Here is a 15,855-nt window from a genome sequence, read left to right as displayed (position 1 = left end):
CACACACCTTTAGTCTCAGCACTTGGGAGACAAGAGGCAGTCCCTGTGAGTTAAAGGCCAGCCTGGTCTACAAAGCAAGTTACAGATCAACCAAGGTTGAATTGTTAGACCCTGTCTTAAACCTATCCCTTCCCCCCAAAATTAAAACTTGGTTTCTAAAATATTCAGACAAATCAGATATAAAAGCCCATATTTAACAATTCAGGGCAATTAAACAAAATTTATATATTTTCACAGATACAGCTTATAAGATGTAATGGCATCCAAATAAAATTACACTTCATAAAGTGTACAATGGGAAAAGCTTAAAATTTTGTGGATAAATGCACCTCCTATGTCTTTGCTGATCACGGTCATCTGGGTTATCTACAATCTCTGTTTACATAGCTGGGTTAGAAGAATGTCTAATTTCTAGAAATTATAAGGTCAAGGTAAAATTTAGGATATAAAAGAAAGTTTCAAATAAGCCTTTTATATTAGCTAACAGAATTCTACTAGGAAAAATACAAACCATGTAAACTTTCATAAAAGTAAATGTTCACAGCATAAAAATTAGTATAATTCTTATGTATTAAGAGGCAAGGAATCTCTGATTTTGAAGACAGCCAGGACTGCTGCACAGAGAAACTCTGTCTTGGGAAAAAACAAACAAAAAACAAAGAAGGCCTTTTAAAAACTAAATAACTTGCAAGGCATGGTGGTAAACACTTTTAATCCCAGCACTCAGGAGTCAGAGGCAGTGAGATCTGTGAGTTCGAGACCAGCCTGGAGTTCAGAGTGAGTTCCAGGTCAGGGCTACACAAAGAAACCTTATCTTGAAAACTTAAAAAAAAATTTCCTAAACTAAGAAACAAAATTACAAAATATTTGGGGAAATAGCTCCTGAGTTAAATGCCTTATGTTCAAGAATAAGGACCTGGCTCCAAATCCCTACCAACCATGTACCAGCTGGGGTGACTGGGATGGGGAACAGTATCACAAGGAGATAAAGAGCTGGCTAGCCAGCTAGTCTAGTTTCGGATTCAGTGAGAGCCGGTCTGGGCTTAACAGTAACAATGTTGAGAGCGCTGACCACTCTTGCAGAGGACCCAGCCTCAACTTCTAGCACCCACGTGGAGAGCGTCTACTATAGTCCACATCTCCAGTTCGTCTGACTGTTAAGGATACCAGCACTCACATGATGCACACACGTACACGCAGGCAAAGTTTTCACACATGAAAGATAAACTATAAAAATTAAGGCTGGAGGGTGGTGGTGAACACCTTTAACTCCAGCACTCAGAAGGCAGGTGGACTCTGGTCTACAGAGCGAGTTCCAGGACAGCCAGGGCTACTTACATGAGGAAACCCTGTCTTAGCATCACCACCACCAACCCCCACCCCCAAAATTAGCCTAAGGTGGAGTGAGCTTGGGAGACTGTTCAACAGTTAAAGTGCCTGGTATGCAAGCAAGAGGACCAGAGTCTGTATCCCCAAAATTCAAAAATTCTAGATAACTGTAGTTGGCCGACCTATAATTAAAGCCTTTGTAGGTAAATACAAGTGATCCCCAGAGCAAACTGGCTGCCAAGATTAGGCACGTGGGGAGCTCTGGGTTTGCTTGATAAACGCTTCTTAAAGAATCAAGTTGAGAGCAACTGAGAAAGATTACACACAACCCTGGGCCTCTACACCCAAGTGCACATACAAACCACACAAACACACAGAAACAAGCTAGCACCAAAAGGAGGACACCTGATGTCCCCAGTGTGCTACCTTGCTTATACACAAATATACCACACAAGTGAGGGGAGTCTGAATGTCATTTTCTACCTTTTCACCTTCTTGATCATCTTCCTCTTCAGAATCAGAGGTTGATGTAACCCCTGGTTTAGCTAAATTTTTCCGTTTAGAGTCCACTTCTTTCTTCCCCTCTTTCTTATCTGGTTCTTTTCTTGGCTTATCCTCTTCCTTTTGACCTTCTTCTTCCTTTTTAAGCTGCTTTTTAGGTTGTTTCTCCTCTGGCCCCCTTTTTTTCCCTTTGTCTTCATCAATAACCCTATGTTAGAGCACAGCAATAGAAGGTAAACAATTCATTTATACTTATTCTTTTTTGAAAGACTTTTTTGTATTTATTCATGTGTATGTATGTGTGGAGGTAAGTACTCCTTTAACAGCTGAGCCATCTCTTAAGCCTTCATTTATACTCATTACCAAACAAATATTTCAGGGGGGAAAAAACATTGCAAATTGTTATGTGAAATAAAATCTAAAACATAAAAGATGGTATATATCATCCTATCATAAAATGGAATTCTACAACAAATATTACAAGATACAAAATTATAGTAGCACCAGGTCAATAAAATGTGATATCCTTCAGTTTTCCAATTTGCTTTTAATGTAATTTATTTGTTTAAAAAGGAGATTTTATTCTTCTAGAGGGCCCAGGTTCATTCCCGAGTACCCACATGACAACCCAGCCCCCATTTAATAGAATTATACTTTACATATTTATAAGAATATTTGTTTTAGGGACTGGAGAGATGGCTCACTGTTTAAGAGTACATGCTGTTCTTCCAGAAGACCTGGGTTCAATTCCCAGCATCCACATGGCAGCTCACAACTGTCTATAACTCCAGCTCCAGGGAATCTGACACAGATATACGTGCAGGCAAAACGACAATGAACATAAAATAAAAAAAAAGAGTATTTGTTTCAGAAATACAATCACAGTCATTTGTGGGGGTTGAAAAGCATATAATGGTAAATATCTCACCAGTTACTTTTATTAAGCAAATGACCATAGAAACCATGAAATTAACACACCGACTCCTTGTGGAATAGTGACTGTAAACAGATTGCCATTATTTTTTAACTGGCAAGTAAAAATTATATATATTAAGTATATATGTAAATATATGTGCTATTTCAACATTAATGAATCAATCAGGCTATTTAACACAAGCATTTAATAACCTTAAAATTTGAAGTTTTCAAATATATTAAGCACACACACACACGTTACAAGTGTGTTTGTTCTACTGCCATTTTTTGTTGGTTTCCCCTTTGAGATATTCTAACAACTAGCTTGGAAATAAAGCTCTTCAGTTATATTTTGGTTGAAAAGTACAGCCCTCCAATAGTACTCCATAACCAACAATTCTTGACATAGTCAGTTCAGGTGTGAAAACATGGCTTGGTGTTGAAGAGTACTTGGTTGTTCTTTCAGAAAACTACGGCTTTGGCTCCCAAGCCAACCTCAGGTGGTTCACCATCGTAAACTTAAGCTCCAGTAGATCTGATAACCAGTCTGACTCTAAGAGCACCTATGTATACATACATGTGTACACACCACACACAGTGTTGTTTTATTTTTTAATCAGTAAATTATTTGTTTCTCAAAACAGGGTTTCTCTGTGTAGCCCTGGCTGGCCTTGAACTCATAGAGATCACCTGCCTCTGCCTCCCAAATGCTGGGATTAAAGTCATGGCCACCATGCCACTGCTTAGTAAATCCATCCTTAATTGAGTTTTCCTTATAAAACCTTTAGGTACAACCATCATTTCCTAAATATTCCATCCCTTCTCAAGTTTTTCCAAAAAAGCCAGAGGGAACAGAATTTGTAAGAAAAGATGACAAAGGGAAAAAGAAAAAAAAAACCAAACAACCCCACTTCCTTGGTAACAAATAATCATTCTAAAATTAACTTTTATACTCTTAAAGAACTTGTTATACAGAACAGAAAAAGGTCTGTGGACACTACTTCAGATATAATCTGCCCAGAAATCTCTTCAGCAATCTACCCTGCCCAATTTCCCCTTTTAGCCTACATTACCAAAGTTTATGTTATACACCACAAAAAAGCTTAACCAGGGCCGGGCGGTGGTGGCGCACGCCTTTAATCCCAGCACTCAGGAGGCAGAGCCAGGCGGATCTCTGTGAGTTCGAGGCCAGCCTGGTCTACAAAGTGAGTCCCAGGAAAGGCGCAAAGCTACACAGAGAAACCCTGTCTCGAAAAACCAAAAAAAAAAAAAAAAAAAAAAAAAAAAAAAAAAAAAAGCTTAACCAAATAACCAGATTTTCAATCCCAAGCAATCTTTCCCGTTTACACAAATTCTCCAATCTCTATAATTTTCAGAAACAAAATAGCAATACAAATACTATGTAAGACACACAAAAAAACAAAACAACAAAAAACTGTTAAAAAACAAAAAGTATTTTCTACTTATTTACAAAGGGCTCAATAACTAATTTTATATTAAAAATAAACTCACATGTCACTCTCTGAAGCACAAGGCTGTTTTACCACTTTAGGTCTTCCTCTTGGTTTTGGAATCTTGACTTCAGTAGCTAATTTTCATATAAGAAAAAAAAAAAAGACAAATTTCCCTTTTAAATGCAAAGCTTATGTAGAATACAGTGTTGCATAATACACAACAATATTATTTAAGGGCATAACTAGTGACCCCATGCATCAGGAAAATTTCCATTTGTCCTTATGTTTGACAGATTAAAACTGGGAAGAGTGGAGGAAGGGTAAACTGCAGTTCATACGTAATGTATGAGAAGACAATAAGTTTAAAAGTACTTATCTTTTTTAAAAAAGCATTTTTCATTGCTGTTTTAACAAATGTCACAAAACAACTCTAAAATTATCACTCATTCAGAATTCATATTTCTATCACAATAGTTTATACTTTACAGTATTCCTCAAGATCTTTATCATCACCAGTTTGATCCATTAATATTACAAAACATGTAAATAGATTTTAATTTTTCTTTCCAAATTGGACTAATCCCCTTAGAAGTTTTCCGTAAGGATCCTATTATGATGTAGGGAAAAAAAACCAGCTCTATTTTCAGTGTTCTACTCTGTATTATGAAAAACAACTCAACATTATCTCCAAATTGTTAAGTCAGTACTTAACAAATATCCTATCAGAATGCAGTAATTTTAAAGTGAAAAAAAAATAAAAAAGCCCATTTTCAAGGTAGTTTAAGCTCACCAGCTTCATTTGGCAGTATAAGTCAAGTCACAATTATTTCAAACTTAGTAAAAGTAGCTGTATCCAGCAGAAACCATTTCTTTCTCCTTTGATACTGTCATTTCATACAGCCTCACATCTGCATGATATTTTCTCAAAGGCATGTAGCACATACTGTGGTAGTCCTGTAAGACTGCATGTTCTAGTGACACCACAGAGAACTTAGTTTGTGTAAGTATACAATATTGTTCACACAGTGAAACTGCCTAATGACTAATTTCTCAAGCCTCATCTATGTCCATGTTTAAAGTGAGACATGACTGTCTTTAATCAACTGCTGTTCATATTATTCCAAAACACTTGAGCCAGCAATGTTTTAATGGACGGAATATTAATAACAAGCCAAAAAGTATTTAAGGATTAAGGATCTACCTGCAGGTCGTCCTCTCTTAGGACTTGCTTTCAAGTTAGCAGAAGCTGTTGCTGCAGCCACCATTCCTGCTTCTTCAGTTTCCACTTGTTTTTCAGCCTGAATCACAAAAATTTAATTAACTTATATTAGCAAGACCTTGCCACTCCATAATAACATAAATAGCAGCATAATTTTGATATGATTTTTATTACTTTTGAACAATCAACTTATGAGTATCATCTCACTTTTTCCAGTCATCTTTTTTAAATTTCCCATTTGAAAAAATAAGGCTAACATTTTTTGATACAATATGAGAACCAAAGTATAATGCAGTTATGCTGTAACAAATCACATTGCTAATATACATATACTTCTTCTTTCAACTGAGACAGACATCTGATGCTCTCCTATAGAAGTTACTTTTATTTTCTCATAGAAAGCTTTCCAAACTACAAGGCTGAAAAGTTAATGGGCCCAAATGAGAATCAGTTTTTATTGATTTTATTTTAGGAAAATAAAAGAACCACATATTAGATAGGAAATGAAAACATGAGGAAATAGACAGTAGTGATTATAATCACAAAGAGAGGTACAAACCTAGAAAGAAATTCAATTGAAGGACCTAAGGACAGTAAAGAGTCACTTGGACTTCAGTATTAACTGCCAAAGAAAAAGCAAGAATTTATCTAAAAACATATAGAACCCAATTCAATAAATTAAAAAAATTCAAAATATTTACTTTTGGTCCTGAGTAAGAAACAGTATTCCTTTTTTAAAAAAAACTTCTTTTTGATGGGAGGGGCAGAGAAATACAGCCCAGAAACCCAGACCAGCCTTAAAAACTCTTTCTTCCCGCCTCAGCCTCCCAAGTTGCCTTCCCTCTGTGATTACAGGAATCGCCACCAGGCCCAGTTCCATCTACCTTTGAATCAGGATGCCCAGGATGGATGATAAGGATAGCCATCTCTAAGAATTTATGCATAATGCACACTCAAAATAGTAAAACTGACGAAGGTTACCCTTCTGACTGTTCTCAGAAACAAAAAAAATTCTGCGTTAAGAGCTATGTTAAGATTGAGCCAGATCTCTGTGAGTTTGAGGCCAGGCTGGTCTACAAAGCTACAAACAGTTCCAGGACAGGTAGCAGCTATTACACAGAAAAACTCTGTCTTGGGGAAAAACAAAAATGCATGAGATCATGCTGCCCTATTCCAAATCTGATCCTGCAACTCCATGTTAAGGAACTAGATGGCTGTATTTCCATAAAGTTCCACAGGTGCCAAAGGTTAAACTCTTCCTACTGATGACTTAATAATAGGTCAAAGGTACTTCAAAGTTAGGTTCAAACAGATCAATCAGCTCTTCAGGGCAAAAAGAACTTACCCTTTCTGCATTTGGAAATAAGTCGAAAGCAAGTAAGAATCACAGGTACATGGATCATTTGGGAACATACCAACAGACAGTAAATGACATATTCATGACTATTTAATATAGTAAAAAAGATAACTCTAATACTAAACAAAGATTGGACCTACCATGGATATACATTTGACTATTAGTGCAAAAAGCATGCAAGTAAAAGCCATTACTCATGAAAATATTTTGACCAGAGAAAGGACTGATTCAGTTTTTTGAAATATATGTATGAATATCTTGAATGTTCAGAGTCTGGATTTCACTTATAATTTTAATATCTGACTGAAACCACTGGATTCATTCTTTCTCATTATCATCACGATTTTCACCTGTACTACCTTTTCTCTTTCCTAACGCCATTCCATATGCATTATGGACCCACTATTCATAGCCCTTTTGACGACTTTGCTACATCTGTTTCACAAATCCCAGAAGAAGGTAACTAAGCTGATGAGCCCTAGGAGGCAGGGTGGGATGGGGTACAAACATGAAATAATTTCCTTTAAAGTTGGCATCTCAAATCTCATGTTAATCCTTTGACCTGCTACTACAAGCCCTGAATAGCTAACATAAACTTTCAGTCACTTATCCATTGAACTAAAGTCTTGATCTAACTGAATGGGGGAGAAGAGGAAATACAGCTAGAAAGAATTCCCTTGATTTCCAATTGCCTTGAGTCAAAGTGAGCACATCTCTTCCTTCTTAAATCAATCCCTTTAACTATCAATTTTTCCTAGTTTTGCTAGGGAAAATGGTAAGATTTTTACTGTTATTTCACATTAAATGTTTCCCTTTATATGCACTGTTATAATACTTCTTTTGTTTCTCGAGATTTGAAATATATAGTACCATTAAACATTTATTCTCCAATCCACTTCATCTCATTTCTGTCCCTAGCACTTACCTAAATGAAACTGAAATCTCCTGAATAGGCTAATTACCAAACATCTCACTAGATCCTTTGTACTGGGCACTGCTGTTAACTCCCTTATTCAAATTCTTCTCTCTGTTGCTCATAGACAACTTCTGGTTCCTCTTGATGGTTCTTCCAGTCACCATTTTGAAGAGACACCTTCCCTCATTTCTATCATATACCATTCCAATGCTAGTTTCTGCATCTACACCAGCAAACATTTTTTCTTGACCTCCTCTAACATTTTACCTTTATACCAGTGGTTGTGTATTTTCCCTCTTTTGTACTATTATCATAGGTATTATCAGCTTTCTCTTCTGACCCCAAACCAACAAGTCTGTGTCCATACCTAGTATACAGTCACTCAAGCAAACACCTTGGAGTCTTCCTACATTCTGCTCCATTCTCTTTACCATCTTATTTCAATCAGCTATCATTTAAACTTCTGAAAGTATTCTAAATTCCATCTCTCATACTAACAAAAATAAATAACTTGATATAAGGCCCGTGTCTTTGGAATTTAATGCTAATTCCTTAGAAAGGCCTTTCATGACCTACTATGATCATACTAGGCCACTGTTACATCCCCTCACCTTAACCATTACAGGCAATTAAACAAATACCCAATACTTACCAAAGTTACATGTACATTATGCTATATAGTCTATTAGATATATGAAAATATTGTCTTAAAAAGAACAATGCACATACCTCAACTTAGGGATACTTAATAAGGATGGGCATGTAACTCAGCGATGGACCTCTTGCCCAGCATGTGCAAGCACTGGCCGAGTCCCAGCACCACAAAATAAAAACACTCATTGGTTTAAAAGTGCTAGCAAACAGGGCTTTGGGTATTCACTCAGGGGTAAAGTTTCTGCTTATAGCATGTTGAAAGCCCCAGGTTTGAGCAACACACACACAAAAAATTCTAACAACTCACCTATGCCGTCAGTAAGCCATATTGCCAAGTAGACAGCCTTACCTTGGTGTTGATGGCTACAACTTAATAAGCATGGTAGAGTTACTAAAGGTAGAAGAGCTGTAGCAATGTCTTAAAATGAGGCAAAAAAAGAAATCTGTCCCAACAACTGATTTAGTCCATGCACAAAATGTTTCTTTGTACTATGCAGTGATTGTTTTTTAATATTTTACCCTACAGACTTTTCAAAATTGCAGGCAGCTTTCTCAAAATCTGCTGCTGCTTTATGAGCCATTTAATATCCTAAATCCTTTAGTGTCATTTCAACATTCATAGTATCTTCACCAGGAGGAGACTCTACCATGAAATCACTTTCACTGCTCATGCACAAGTGTTAATTTATTCACAGGTATGAAAATATTCTGTCTATTGGTACATTTCCATTACATCACAGCACCCGGGCAACCAGGTGCACTGTCACTGAACAACTTAAAGTTGTCTTTTTTTCCCAGAGCAGTATTCCACAGTGGGACTAAGACATTCAGCAAACCATGTGAACAGCTGCCATCCAGGCTTCCTTGTTTCATTTAAAATGAAGAGTCAAGGTTCATTTGGTTTAAGTCCTAAAAGTCCTAGGGTTTTCAAAATGGGTTCATATTTAAGTCACTAGTAGTTCCAGACCCTAATGATCAGTCTGTCTTCTGAGGTTTTGAATACAGACACTGATTATTCCTAGATGGCATTTTCTTCCAAAGTAAGGCTGTTTACACTTAAGATTTCATTGAGCATGGTCACATTCTTCAGTTAGCTACATCTGGGTAACTTAATGGAGCTTCTCCATCAGCACCTGCTATGCTACTTCCTGTAGCTTTATGTTGTGGAGACAGCTTCTTGCTTTGTATCTCATGAACTGACCCAGGATAGCTTCATCTGTTGATCTGTACTTTTTTCACTTCCCTCAGCCTTGCTGTGGATTGGGCTTTGGCTTACAGAAGCATTCTGACTGGCTTAATCTTCTATCCTGACCATTAACACTTTCGCCTTAGCAGTAGTGAATCTGTTGTACTTTATCATTCCAGCATTCACTTGAGCAGCATTCTGAATTTTGTAGAGAACTTTTCCTTTGTATCTGCATTCACAATGTGGCTTACAAGCCCAAGAAGCTCAGTTTTCAGCATACTTCAGCCTTTAACATGCCCTGCTTACTAAGGTTAATCATTTATAGCTTTTAGTTTAAAGAGACCTGTCTGTGAGGTTTTCCACATTAAGACCTAGAGGCCTTTTACAAACAGACTAATCTCAGTATTATTCTAAGACCAACATTGGCCCATAGGGGAGCAGTCATTAATTTATCAATTAAGGATGCTATCTTATATTAAGCAATTGTGGTGCCTCAAAAAAATTATCAAAGATCATTAGACCAAAGTAACACATATAACAAAATTTACGAATAGAATAGCAAAACATGACACAAACACACACTGTTGGAAAGACTAGCTCTGCAGAGTTGTCACAAACCTTTATAAAACAATAGGTGGGCCAAGCATGGTGGTGCATGCCTTTAACCCCAGCACTCAGGAAGCAGAGGCAGGCAGATCTCTGTGAGTTTGAGGCCAGCATGGTCTACATAATGAGTTCCAGAGCACCCAGGGATATACAAAAAGACCCTGTCTCAAAAAAGACAAAAGAAAAAAAAAAACCACCACAACAAAAACACTGTATGGCAAGTGCAATACAGCAAAGCTCAAGAAAATTAAGCATTCCTGTATTTTTCTATTTTGATTTAAAAAAAAAAAAAATCAACAAGAAACCGTTTCATTTGTTCACTGTGTCAGTGAAGTCAGTTCTAAATTTCTGACTTTCCTCACTGATCTGATCTCATATCCCTAATACAATTTCCTGTCATCACACTGTCTTAAAAAGGGAGTCATGTAACATTGTAACATTTTAAACGATTCAATGATTTCCCATAATTTCATTTCTTCAGAAAAACACTGTAGTTTTATTGTCATTTCCATCCAACTTTAAAGCCTATCAATAATAAAATATGCATCGCAAGTCTTGAAGTTCCTCTGTATGTGTCTGAATAGATACCCTCAGATGACCTGCTCCTTTATTTGCCCCTTATTTAAAACTGTACACCAGAGGACAAAAAGCCACTGTAATTGTTTTCTTCTATTATTTCCTAAGACATTAAATTCTTGACTTCATTTCTGTCTTTGGCATACAAATGTCTAGGATGTAATAACCTGGTCAGAAAAAGGTGTGAACAAAACCTAACCCTGAATTCAAAGCGTACGAACTATCTGGGCTCTATCTACTGTTACTCCACTCTCACTTCCCACAACAGTAACTAGCACAATGGACAACAGTCATGTGCGAGAATTGAAGAATCAGGAATTGACTATTTCACTGCATTAAATAACCAAGAATGTGATTATATACTTTTCATTTTACAGAAAAAAATGAGGCCTGGTGGTGGTAGCACAGGCCTTTAATCCCAGCACTCGGGAGGCAGAGGCAGGAAGATCTCTGTGAGTTCGAGGCCAGCCTGGGCTACAGAGCGAGTTACAGGAAAGGCTTCAAAGCAACACAGAGAAACCCTGTCTTGAAAAACCAAAAAAAAAAAATGAGGCAGAAGGTTGAAAGGAGTGAAAATTGTTTCACTTTACTCTTTCATCATTCAGCTTAACTTAAGGATGCCAGTTTTATCACCAAGAAAAAAACTTCACTAAAGTAACCAGCTTAGCCTTTAAAAATTAAAGGGCATAGATCGGGTGTGAATAAGGTTTCCTTATCTCCATTCTTCCTCAGTTTAAGTAAAATTTCTTTTAAAATTCTTATGGTGTATTAAAGAAATTACCTTTCTCTTTCTTCCTCGCCTGGCAGCTTTTGGAGTGGTTATGTCAACTGCTTTAGTCACATCCTAAAACACAAAAGCAGGCAAAACTAGCAAAAACCACAAGTGAAACTGAATATATTATACAAGAGTGTGTAAGAAATTTTCTTAAACTAAGTCACAAACATGCTTCACTGATAGTGCAGGATGAAATCTCTTGTTACTCCAACCTTTGGAAGTAAGTCTTACTATTATAGTGACAACAATTAGTATCTTCAGAAAAAAAAATCTTATGGAATAACTGCTGCTATTTTCAGAGGTTTAAATGTGAATGGCCTCCACAGGCTCATATATTTGAATGCTTAGTCATCAAGTGTGGCACTACTTGAGAAGGAACAGGAGGTGTGGCCTTGGTGGAGAAAAAGTGTCACCGAGGATGGGCTTTGAAGTCTCAGAAGCTCAAACCAGGCCTAGTGTCTCTCATTCTTCCTGCTACCTGCAGATCTAGATATAAAACTCTCAGCTACTTCTCCAGCACCATGCTCCCCGTCATGAAACTGTAACTAAGTCCCAATTCAATACTTTTTTTTGTAAGAGATGCCTTAGTCGTGGTGTCTCTTCATAGCAATAGAGCAATGACCAAAACAGCCTACAATGGCTGAGTATCTCTACTCAAATAATGATGCAAGCAGGAATAAATCGGGTTTAAAATTTTTTCAGTCTAATTTTTTTTTTTTTTCGTTTTTCGAGACAGGGTTTCTCTGTGTAGCTTTGTGCCTTTCCTGGGACTCGCTTGGTAGCCCAGGCTGGCCTCGAACTCACAGAGATCCACCTGGCTCTGCCTCCCGAGTGCTGGGATTAAAGGCGTGCGGCACCACCGCCCAGCCCAGTCTAATGTTTTTTAAGCACTTCCAGCCCACAATACTTTATTTTTGGTTTGGTTTTGAAATTTATTTTCATTTTTGGTGTTTTGCCTGCATCTATGCCTGTGTGAGGGTGTTGGGTCTACTGGAACTGGAGGAGTTAGATAGTTGTGAGCCACCATGTGGGTGCTGGGAATTGAACCAGGGTCCTCTGGAAGAGCAGTCAGTACTCTTAGCCACAGAGCCATTTTTTTTTTTTTTAAGAAAAAAACAGTATCTCTCATAGACAGTAACCTACCTTATAGTTACACCTGTTTTGAACATAAAAACAATTTCAAATGAAAACTTCCATCCAAAGGCTAGAGAGAAAGTTTAGTGGCTAAAAAAAATTGCTGGTCTTTACAGGACTCATGTTCAGTTACCAGGACATGGAGGCTTTACAACCATTTTTAACTCTAGTTCCAGAGTATCCAATGCCCTTCACAGGCAACAGGAATGCATCAAGTGCACAAGCATAGACATAGGAAATCTAAAATTTGAAAACATGCATAGTAAAGATGCATAAGCTATTTTATATAAAGTTTTAATATTTGAGGAAATTAAGCTGTTTTCATTCACTTTTCAAATACTTCAAAGATTACTTCCTAATTTGCCAGTCAACTCACTTTATAATTTCTTTCTTGCAATAATCATAAAATCCATAGGCAGTACGAGACAGCTCCATGCCTATTCCTCCCTTACAGTATATGCACTAACTACTATCTATAAATACATTTTCTTCTTAGATCAGAAAAGATATAAAACATACTTCATTGCTGGCTTTTTCTTCATGATCAGTATCTTCCTTTGAAACACTAGTTTCTTTTTCTTCAACTTCAACATCAGATGATGCATTTGACTGTTTAGTTGATGCCTATGAAGAATAAATTATTAATTTCTAAAAAATGGCTTACCCAACTTGAAATTTTTCTACTCATGCAAAACAAAAACTTACATAGTTAAGGGAGTACCCCAATTTCTGTTGCAAAGGGTATTTAATATATAGAATTTTTAGAATTTAAAGCAGGGAGTGTTGCTACTGTATTCCCAGCATTTTAGGTAGGAAGATGGCTACAAGTGTGAGACTACCCTAAGCTAAACAACTTGCAAGCAAGCTAGGTATGGAGTGACACCTTGCCTCAGAAAATTTTAAAACGGCAAATTAAAATAATCAGTTTTGCGCCAGGCAGTGGTGGCGCATGCCTTTAATCCCAGCACTCGGGAGGCAGAGCCAGGCGGATCTCTGTGAGTTCGAGGCCAGCCTGGGCTACCGAGTGAGTTCCAGGAACGGCGCAAAGCTACACAGAGAAACCCTGTCTCGAAAAACCAAAAAAAAAATCAGTTTTGGCAAGACATAGTGGCACTCAGGAGAGTGAGGCAGGTGAATTCTAAGTTGGAGGCCAGGCTGAGCTTTATATCAACAAAGTAGGAAAGCTGGAGGTGGGAGGTGTATCGTCACCTAAAATACTACTGAAGATTGAACATGCCTAATCAGAAATCCAAATGTTTCCAAAATCCAGAACTTTTTGATCAATTCTTTTGTAAAGGAATAAAATAATGTAAAATCTCCTTGAATATTACTCCTAACACTACAAAATGTTTTAAGTCACAGTGGCCAGATTTCTTTGTTTTGAATTAATTTTTTTTTGTTGTTGTTTTGTTTTTGTTTTTCAAGACAGGGTTTCTCTGTAGCTTTGGAGCCTATCCTGGAATTTGCTCTGTAGACCAGGCTGGCCTCGAACTCACAAAAATCCATCCACCTGCCTCTGCTTCCCAAGTGCTTGGATTAAAGGCATGCGCTGCCACCACCACCTGGCTGTTTTGAACTCCATCAGACATCAAATCAGCAAGTTGATCACACTGTAAGTAAGGACTGTGGCAGTAACATAATACTATGTACAGAAGCAATTACAGGATACTATGCAGAGTACCGTAACATATACTAACTAGATGTTAAGACCATCTAAAGAAGGCTTGGTATAACAAGGGAAGATATCAAAACTCTACAGAACATCTAAAAATTTGTCAAAGGCAATAAACAGTATGGCATGTGAAAAAACATCAGATTTTTTTTTATTTTTTGCCCCCCACCCCACCCACAGGTTTCTCTGTGTAGCTTTGGCTGTCCTGGAAATCACTCTGTAGATCAGGCTGGCCTCAAAGTCAGAAATCCACCTGGCTCTGCTCCCTGAGAGCTGTAATTAAAGGCATACAGCACCACACCAGCTTCATCGTCAGTTTTAAGAGTTGAATAATGGTCACTTTTTAAAGAGTGATTCATACTTTTCCAGTTTTTTGCTACCTAGAGCTTTAAAAAGTTTTTTGTTGATGAATGAAAAAGTGAAGCATAGTTTTTTTTTTTTTGGTTTTTCGAGACAGGGTTTCTCTGTGTAGCTTTGCGCCTTTCCTGGAACTCGCTTTGGAGACCAGGCTGGCCTCGAACTCACAGAGATCCGCCTGGCTCTGCCTCCCGAGTGCTGGGATTAAAGGCGTGCGCCACCACCGCCCGGCTCGAAGCATAGTTTCATAAACATCTCCTTTGGAAGTTCTCTGGCCCTAGTATAAATAGTGGTGCTTTTTTTTTTTCTTAGTTTTCCAAGACAAGTTTTCTCTGTGCAGAGAAACTTACTATCCTGAAACTTACTCTATAGACTAGGCTGGCCTTGAACTCAGAGATCCACCTGCCTCTGCTTCCCAAGTGCTGGCATTAAAGACGTGTGCCACCATTGCCCAGCTATAGTGGCTCATTTTACCTAAGTTCTAGAGCTTTTGAATATTCATGAGTGCAACTGGCAATATAGGAACACATTATTAAAACAGCGTGGGGAACATAGATGGTTTAGCAGGTGAAGGGACTTGCTGAGCAAGCCCAACACCAGCATGGTAAAGTAGATAGAGAACCAATGCCACAAAGTTGTACTCTGACCACTACACATGCATACATTATGCATACACCCATATAAACACAAAATAAGTAAAATTAAAAAATCTGTATCTGTACCAAGACAGGAAAAAAATTTAAGAAAAACAATCATTTCTGTTACAGAATAAAAACTGAACAAACATGGAGTGGTGGCGCATGCCTTTAATCCCAGCATTTGAGATGCAGCGGTGGGCAAATCTCTGAGTTTGAAACTAGCCTAGTCTGCAAAAGAAGTTCCAGGACAGGCAGGGATATACAGAGAAACCTTGAAAATAGAAAAAAGGAAAATAGAGCAAACCATGTACAAAGCAAACCACTCTAAGAAAATGTAATGCCACATATAAATTAAAAGCTCTGGCAAGAGGCTGTTTAGAATTGGTAGGAAAAAAAATTAATAGGTAGAATTTCCACCGGGGCTATAAATACTGTTACATATTTAATTCATGAGGTCCATTCTAGTAACATTCTACAAATCTGTAAAAAAGTAAAGGGCATATGCTTTAAGTTTACAAAACGATTAGGTCAGTGAGATGGCTCAGCACTAAAGGTGTCTGTCTGAT

General features: G+C 37.6%; 1 protein-coding gene across 3 annotated transcripts in view; it reads right to left on the bottom strand.

Moving 5' to 3' along the window:
- Positions 1-15,855, bottom strand: part of Psip1 (PC4 and SRSF1 interacting protein 1) — a 44,115-nt gene that overhangs the window by 10,395 nt on the left and 17,865 nt on the right. For all 3 annotated transcript variants that reach the window (XM_052717784.1, XM_052717785.1, XM_052717786.1), the window contains exons 5-9: positions 13,142-13,246; positions 11,495-11,557; positions 5,401-5,497; positions 4,258-4,333; positions 1,813-2,038 (exon numbers count right to left, since the gene is read on the bottom strand). In XM_052717784.1, coding sequence (XP_052573744.1) covers positions 1,813-2,038; positions 4,258-4,333; positions 5,401-5,497; positions 11,495-11,557; positions 13,142-13,246 — 567 coding nt within the window. The remainder of the gene's footprint in view (positions 1-1,812; positions 2,039-4,257; positions 4,334-5,400; positions 5,498-11,494; positions 11,558-13,141; positions 13,247-15,855) is intronic.

Source organism: Peromyscus californicus, unplaced genomic scaffold (assembly GCF_007827085.1).
Source record: "Peromyscus californicus insignis strain IS unplaced genomic scaffold, ASM782708v3 Scaffold_5__1_contigs__length_169319896, whole genome shotgun sequence".
Classification (NCBI taxonomy): domain Eukaryota; kingdom Metazoa; phylum Chordata; class Mammalia; order Rodentia; family Cricetidae; genus Peromyscus; species Peromyscus californicus.
This window is presented reverse-complemented; position numbering and strand designations above follow the sequence as displayed.